At 42.5% G+C, this 8,798-nt stretch overlaps 1 protein-coding gene across 1 annotated transcript; it reads right to left on the bottom strand.

Annotated features, from left to right (window-relative positions):
* Positions 1-3,050: 3,050 nt before the first annotated feature.
* Positions 3,051-4,362, bottom strand: LOC104437633 (translation initiation factor IF-2). The gene has a single exon (XM_010050619.3). The coding sequence runs from the start codon at positions 4,105-4,107 to the stop codon at positions 3,556-3,558; it is 552 nt and encodes a 183-aa protein (XP_010048921.2). The 5' UTR covers positions 4,108-4,362; the 3' UTR covers positions 3,051-3,555.
* Positions 4,363-8,798: the final 4,436 nt, after the last annotated feature.

Raw genomic sequence — 8,798 nt, 5'->3', positions numbered from 1 at the left:
AAAAGTACCCAAAAAAAAAAAAAAACCTATTACGCTTGTATTAATTCAATCATAAATCTTTTAATTATGCTGATTAAATTATAATTTTTTTAAAAATATATCAATATAGCACATTCATATAATTTTAGCTAGAAATTGTTGACATGTACACTAACTGTACGACGTAATATAATCAACATTGATATGAACAAAATTTAGGGCGGCCATAGATGAGGGTGTCGAGGTCCTAACCTATGGCAGGCAACCTCATTGACTCACAATTGGGGAAAAAATGAAAGAAAAGAAGAAAAAGGGAAAAAAAAACAAAGAGATTCATAATTTTTTTTAAATGTCCAAATTAGCACGGGTCAACGTAAGAGGACAAGCGTCTATGTCAACGATTTTTTGGCCAAATGTGGAAGATGAAGCAATCATCAAAATATTTAAAACTCAATAAATATAATTAAGGAGTATGACTAAATTGATAAAAATGTAATAAATTTAGATTTTTTTTTTGTACTGTTCTCAAAAGTTGACAATACCTTATATAGGAGAGGAGTGAATTGGAAACTAAACCAATCAAGCGTAGTTCCAAAAATTTGGAATCGGAGATGGATAAATCCCAGTGTAACCGACCTCGAACCGATCAAGTAAGCCGATTCAGATTAGTTATTGAATTGAATCAATCCGAAAGCACACTTTAATGATCCACCACCCTTATGTGCGTAGCGTCTGATTCGCTTTGTTTTTCTCTTTACCATCTTATTTTTATGCGTTAGCATGGTATTATCTTCTTCGAGTATCATTTTGGACTGTCGTTAGTGGTGGGGCTGCGACATGTGGCGTTGGCCTTCTGTTTTCGGTGAACAATGCGTCAATTCATCATTGGTGTCCGTCAGTGCAAATTCGTTAACTAAGTTCAACTTTTATGATCAAGTAGTGTCATCCAATAGCTGAAGACCATTGCGCATGCTTTAATCCCATAATGGAGAAGCCTCATTGGAATGAGTTTTTACCAATGCGAGAGAGTTTTTGGCGTCACCAGTTCGGTTTCGGGGCTTCACTATAATTGGGGTCGCCTGATCGGACCCTCATCCTCTCTTGCACGTAGATGTGATGATTGAGCTTTAGATTCTTACTAGCACTCAATTAATGTGAGCAATTAGATCATGATTGTTTCATATGCGTTTTATTGAGTATCACGGAGAAGAGGACATTAATAGTGTGCTGTAATATTTCCTCACTTTACTGTCAAAATTTTTCGTCGGATCATTCTAATTTACTTTTATGAAAAAAAAAAGATTACTTAAGTGCTATCGTCAATTTAAAGCAATGAAAATCGATATTGTCATATTGTGGTGCGTTTGTTTCATTTGAAAACTCAAGATTAGAAAAATATTTTTCAAAAAATAATTATTTGTATCGTTTACAAATTGAATGAATTTAAAGTATTTTAGTACCTAAGAAAATAGTTAATTGAATTGCTGTGAATGATAAAAATATTTTCTATTGACCTTTTTCTAAGCAACATAACCAATTATTTTTGAGATTTTTTTTTTTAATTATAAGTTTACCATAAAATAAAACACACCTTTAATATCTAATAATTCTTCACGATTAATCCAACTTGCTAACATTTTGAATGTCCTAATTTTGCAACTCACATGCACTTAAGCTAATATAAGTAGGATGCATAATAAGATTAATTGAACGAGTTGTCAGGAATGATCTCTTGCTATCGCAATTAGATCCCCAATGGTAGCACATTTATACATGCAAAGTACCGATTGGGTTTGTGCCAACTCAACTTATCATCAATCGCCTTGATCATCATGGCGTTCACCGCACGATCATTCCATACGTGCAAAGTATCGATTGGGTTTGTGCCAACTCATCATCAATCGCCTTGATCATCATGGTGTTCACCGCACGATCATTCCATACGTCCAAAGTATTGATTGGGTTTGTGCCAACTCAACTTATCATCTATCGCAATTAGATCCCCAACGGTAGCACGTCCATATGTGCAAAGTGTCGATTGGGTTTGTGCCAACTCAACTTATCATCAATCGCCTTGATCATCAAGGTGTTCACCGCACGATCATTCCATACGTGCAAAGTATCGATTGGGTTTGTGCCAACTCAACTTATCATCAATCGCCTTGATGATCATGACGTTCACCGCACGATCATTCCATACGTGCAAAGTATCGATTGGGTTTGTGCCAACTCAACTTATCATCTATCGCAATTAGATCCCCAATGGTAGCACGTCCATACGTGCAAAATATCGATTGGGTTTGTGCCAACTCAACTTATCATCAATCGGCTTGATCATCACGGCGTTCACCGCACAATCATTCTCATTGACCAATTCTAATAGCGCCCATGGCCGATCAGCCTTCGTCAGGACAAGCCGGTCCAAAAGCCGAAATTAGAGGACTAACAAGAGAATTATAAACAAAGACCAAACGCCGCCGTCTCGTCTTCTGGGCAGCAATTTAAAAACCCACCCTCCCAAGGATAAGATCAAGATCACGATCTCTCACGACCTCGACCTAATCTCATGGCAACCTCTTTTTTAGGTAATTTTTAACTTGCTTGATTTTCTCACGCCTCATCTTTGGTAAAGATCTATTTAATTAAACCAGACTCCACCTATACCCAAAAACATGAGAGATTCGATGCATCTGCTCCGAATTGAATAACAACAAAACCAATCTGTGCAAATTCCCCCAATCATCAAAAGATCCAAATCCCTCCAAATCTTGTCGCCAATCGAGAAGTCACCCTTGAAAACGTCCTCTCCCTTCATCTGAAATTAAATGCCGCCCTGATTTTCTGGTGGGGTCTGGATTATATGCAGACCGCCATCAATTCTTCCTTCCCCACCAACCACCAGCCCTCAGCACGCACACGCAACTGGTTACCGCCATTGATGAACTGTCGAGAGACCAAAAGCAACCGAAAAGGTCGGAAATCTCTGGTGCAGAGCTGCGTTGCAGCAACTGCTTCGTACGTCAATCGATCGTATTGCGGTCCACACACGAAAAATCATCAAAGCTCTGAACTTTCACAAACGAAAAAGATGATATAACTTCATTGAGGATGCTGCTGCTGCTACTACATCATCACAGAGGTTTCATACTCTATAAATTAACCAGGAACTCGAAACTAGACAACACAATACAAAGCTGTAATCTTCCCCAACCCAACAAACAGAAAAGAGAGAAACAAATGGAAACAGACGTCTACGTATCAAGGCTTAACACCAATCTAAATTCAGCTACAAGAAGACACGAATGAAACCTACCCAAGTGAGGAAAAAACTGGGTCTTTTCGAGACGAAGCTGTACAGACAATTAGAGCCTAGCTACATAAACCTTAAAGAAAGAGTCGGTAGTAGTCGCCAGTCACCTAAACAACTATCGCTTTAACTGAGCCGCGACGACCTCGGCCTCCCCCTTGAAAAAATAAGGGAAGGATCGAGAGTCGCGGAGCTCGGAAAAACACCATCAAGTTCCAAACTTTAGTATGAAAAACCATCGGGAACACCCCCGATTTTGCTGTCATCTGCTAATCCAGCCGCAAAAGCCGCCTCAGATCGCTCGTCGGGTCGACGAATCCCACGAGACCATCGGTCTTCTTATTGAAAAACGCCGGCATCGGGACCGAGCTAGGCGGCGGCGACGTGATGAACGCCGACCCGGCGTAGAACCCGGCCAGGACTCGGTCGGGCCCGGCACTGACCCGGGCGGCCGGCTCGGCCTTCTGGGCCCGGGCTTGAGCCGTTTCCGGAGCTGGGCTCACGCTGGCCGCGACTTCCTCCGTCCTTTCGGCTCCAGTTTCGACTTTCGACTCCGGAGCCGTGGCCGGCGAGGCGACCACCTCGCCGCGCTTCAGGATCCTGACATGACCCACGACGAGGCTCTTGGCCGGCGGCGCGGGGGGCGGCGGGGTCGCCGGGGACTTGGCGGAGCTCTTCCTCCGGCGGTTCTGGTGGGCGCGGTTAGCGTTGGGCTTGGCCTTGGCCGGCGCCTTCGCCGGGGGCCGCAACAGGCCGCGCTTTCTGGGGAAGAGAGGGTCGGCTACCAAGTGGCTCTGGGGATGTAAAACCGCAACACCCATCGCGGCAAATCGGATTGGAATGGACAAAGAGAAACACGAGAAACGAAGGGCTCCTAGCGCGAGAAAAGCTACGATCTTTGCAGTAGAAAAGGAGCAAACTTTGATGTGGGGAGAGGGAGAAGGAGAAACAGGCTGCAAATATACTCTTGGGAGATCTGAATGGTTTGTGGCTATGGCGGTTTTATAGCATCAGGGGAAGACGAGAAGAGCGTCGGTTCTTTTGACAGAGAGAGTCGGAAAAGGATGTTTCTTTTTCCCTCTTTAGAAAAAGGCGTAATTATAAAGAGGATTGGGTAGCTTGCTGGGAGAGGCAAGGCGAGGAGGTCTAGGAACCGCCTCGGGCCGTATGACGTGGTCGTCACTCGCCTAATGTTCTCTTTTAAAATTGGAATTTGTGCATGAATCCTTTGACCTCGTCTTCGGCTGGGCCCGAAGGGAGTGATATGATAATGTCGAAGGAAAATGCATCTAGCCGGCAAATAGCAAATTATGCGTAATTCGGCAGATGGGGCCAACAAAAAAAGAAAGAAAATTGCTTGTTCAATACGTTCATGATATCGAAAGTCGAATATGGTAATGATTATAGATTTGTGAGAAAAAGAGGAAATTTCATGAGTGGAAATAATCACGAGATATCGAGAATTTATTTTCGAATTGGCAAAATTCCATCGGTGGGGATCCATTAAAGATATCGTTAACCCCCACCCCTCAAATTAGATTTTTATGGCCTCCAAAAGAAAGGAAAAAGAAAAAAAAAAAGTGGCATGTGGGGGAAGGGGAGGGTCAACGATCAACGGAGACGGCGCGTGGCGTGGAGAAGCAACGGGGAAAGCGCGTGGGCGGAGGGCTGGGTCGTCCCCCTCGAGGAAAGCGCCGCGGACGGAGCGCGGCCCCGCCACCCATGACGTGTGACCGACGGCCTGTCGTGGCGTGATGATCTCTTCTCCCTCCCTTAACCCATCGCCCCTCGAATCCCCCTTAATTTCGGAAATACCACGCGGATGTCCCCGCAAGGAGAGGGGCAGTATGGTAAAAGCGCGGGGAAGGCGGTTGGGTCCGTGGGAGTGGACCGTTGGGGGAGCGTGATTGGGGACACGTGTCGCGCGTGGCTCGGAACTGGCCGACCGACTTTGTCGGGGGGGGCGGCTGGGATTAGAGACCCGTGGACCGCCATTGGATGAGCTGTGATCCGGTACATCGCTTCCCACCGACGGCATCGCCGCTGAGGAAGGGGCGGTTCCCACGTTCTCGTCTTTGATTGGCCAGGAAATTCCCTGAAAAAGAAGACGTCACTTTTTTTTTTATAAATTTTTTCCACCATTTTCGGTCCACTTGCACTTGCGAGCACGCGTAGATCGGACGCCAGAGGGGCTTCAAGGTCGGATTAGCTTTTGACAACTAGGAACCGGACACGGGCCTGCGTAGTTTGACTCGATTTAATCGTGATTTTTTCTAATCAATCTGATTCCAGATCAAAGTCATAGACAAATGTCGATGCGCGACGTGTTATAAATAGTTCTTGAGCCATCGCAAAGTTGTTGGTAGTTATTAATTAACGATGCAATGGCAATGACTAGACTTGATCCTTAGCCAAGCCCACTGATTTTGGTGGGTGAGGCTTGAGCCGTTAGATCCATTACCATATCTTACCATAACGTATTGCGATGGACTAGATAATATAATTAAGAATAATCGTCATCTTTTGAATTAATAATGGATAAGCGAGGGAAATGATTTCATGGGTGATTTATCAATCTTTTTGAATCACGCCAAGCCAATTTGACTTCGCATCACAAGGCCCAATAAGTGTTCGTACCCCTTTTTCTTCCAATTGAAGTAATTTCTCGAATCACTGGGGGTTTGCCCTAGTGGCCACTCTTCCAACTTGGAAGGAGGAGGTTGGGGGTTCAAATCCCCACCTTCTCAGGGGGGATTGGGGTGGGGACGATTTCATTTTAGGAGTGGGTTTCGACTCCCACGCCCTGTAAGGAAGTAAGGGCAAAAGTCTGAGAGTGGGTGTTAGCATAGGATTAGAATAAGACCGACAAAAAAAAAAGAAGTAATTTCTCGAAGTTAGGTCACATATTTTAAGTTTTGCTAAACACATTTGCCCCAAATTTAACATAATTCGGAAAGATTGAGCCAATTTTCCCTTCTTCTTCAAACCCTAATTCAAAATGCGATATGTCGCAACAAAATTAAGAACTCAATCTTGCAATGGAGTAACGAAGTTTAGGACCTCGGATTGGCCCTAACAGAAAGTTAATTCAACACCTACGATTTTTGTAGAACTAAGTAAGCAGAAAAGTGGCATGTAGATTTCTAACCACTCCTACAATTCTAATTGGCGACGTGAGTTTAATTAACGGCAAGGAATTTCAATAAAAAGAATAGGAAAATCAAAGGCATTTTTTTTCCAGACATGAGGATGGACACCAAATTCTAAAGTTTGCTTTGTACTTAATATAAATATAGATACGAAAAATCGAACTCATGTTCTTTTTGTATCTGATTCTCAATCAATATGTCTCTGTTTAATCTTGACTTTTGAAAGGTTCAATCTTTCTTTGGAGCCTAACAGAGAATATTGTTTAGTACACCTTATGGTCAAATTAGGTGCACCCAACGTCCTTGTCGTCCTAAAAAAGGCATGTTGTCATATATAATCTTGAATCTTGTGCATTGGGTTTGCTTGCCCTGTTGAGTGCAAGTGACATAGACATTTGCCTCCACTAATAATGAACAAGCAATTGAATTTTTCCTTAATTCAAATGTTTATGCCGTCAAAAACGTAAGTTCAAATTTTGGGCTAAGCATGGTCTTGTCCCTCATTCAAATTTTCAACCGTCCGACGTGACGGTAGACTAGGATGTTTCATCCCCTTCTCGATGGTCAAGAGTGGAATTTCGCGTCGGACAAATTGACTTAGAATTTGAGGCCCAACTAAGAGAAATTAGTGGGCCGACGACACTAAATGTTGGGCCTCACGGGCTTGATAGGAGAGAGATGTAGCATCAGTGAAGGACCCAACTTTGCTGACATCGCCGTGAACCGGGGAGGTTAATGACTTGAGATCGGTTGAACCATGGTTTGCCTTTGCTGTCGGTGCCAGCTTCAGATCTTGGGACGGCTCAAACCCGACCCGACCATGATCTTGGACATTTCGTCATAAAGCCCGCTTCGGCTCCAGTCCACCTAGTTGATGCTCAAACTCAGCGTCAATGATAATCTTTGATCGAAATAATAAGAGTTAATATCACAAAAGATCTTAAATTTGTACACGTGATAAATTTGTCTAAAACCAATTTTTTGATCACAAAAATTCCTAAATTAATACACTTATAATAAATTTACTCTAAACTAATTTTTGACCATAAAAACTCTAAACCGATAGATATGTGACAAATTTACCATTTTTTAGTTTCCGTTAAATTGGATTTATATCATGAAAAACTACGAGTGGTATATTTGCGACAAATGGAGGGTGAAATATTAAATTAGTACATCCGTCAACCGACGTGTTATTTAATTTAACAATTTGATGGTAATATTTAGGTTATTTAATTTAATAATTTGATGGTAATATCTGATGGAAACTCAATAAAGGTAAATTTATCACTAGTGTATGAGTTTAAAATTTTTTGTTGTTAAAAATTAATTCAGGATAAATTTATCATAAGTATACCAATTTATAGGTTATCCCGGTATCAACCCAAACAATAATATAAGGTTTTGGATGGTTTGGTTCCCGGCAAATCCTCCTCAAATCAAATCTCACATCACAACTTGACATCGGAGCAATCGGCCTACCTCAAGCAGTCTACCTGACGCCTGAATATGCCCAGCAATATATTTTTCCGCACAAAAAATCTGTGTTTTGGATATTGACGCGGCGGCTTAGTCTATCTTTAGCTCACTGGTTTGATGACCAAACTCCCTATCTAGCCTTGCTATATAGCTTCATTCCCGCAGGCATTTATGACCTACGAAGAAAAGAGGGCCCCCTTCATTCCTATTTTTGCCATATGGTCTGAGTTTCATCATCCATATAGGTGGTTCTGGTTCACAGAAACCATAGTGATAGGGTTGGAGGGTGGTTGTACTTTGCATGTCTTAACTTTATAAAGAGAGAGAAATGACATGATACTTCCCTCTCGGGATCAAAAGTAGGTAAAACCATCCCATTGTCGATTATTCTAATGATGTCTGTTAGGAGAGCATTCCCATTCAAAGCATCTCAGCCTCACTTTTAATTAAAGAAATTCATCTGATGCATGCTGTTCAACTAACCCCCCAGGGTAAACGGTTCGGCATTGATTGTCGGCGGTTTGGCGCATGAAGGGCTCTTTTTTTTTTGCTTTTTTCCTTGGGGCATGCAGAGACTGTGCTGCTCAGCTGGAGTAAAAAATTAAAGGTTTCCAGGATGGAATGACGGGTGATTTAGGCCTAGAATTCATGTGGGTTTCTTCAGCCTTTTGTATGAAAAGAAGGGATGAGGACAGATGGTGTTGGGACTCTCGTGGTGTTGGGACTCTCGACTAGATAAGCTAAAGTAGGATTATTCAAATGTGTGGAGGAAGCATCGCATCAGCAATGCAAGACATAAACAAACGAAGAGATGATGGTAAAGTCCACGTGATTGTCTTAAAGAAAAGACAATGATGTTCCCCATAACTTCCAATATTGAAAAA

The sequence above is a fragment of the Eucalyptus grandis genome, chromosome 3 (genome assembly GCF_016545825.1).
Source record: "Eucalyptus grandis isolate ANBG69807.140 chromosome 3, ASM1654582v1, whole genome shotgun sequence".
Lineage (NCBI taxonomy): Eukaryota > Viridiplantae > Streptophyta > Magnoliopsida > Myrtales > Myrtaceae > Eucalyptus > Eucalyptus grandis.
The sequence above is the reverse complement of the archived record's forward strand: the minus strand, read 5'-3'. Positions and strand labels throughout refer to the sequence as shown.

Excerpts from the sequence above, each read along its gene's own strand:
- LOC104437633 (XM_010050619.3), bottom strand. The coding sequence starts at position 4,107 with ATGGGTGTTGCGGTTTTACATCCCCAGAGCCACTTGGTAGCCGACCCT.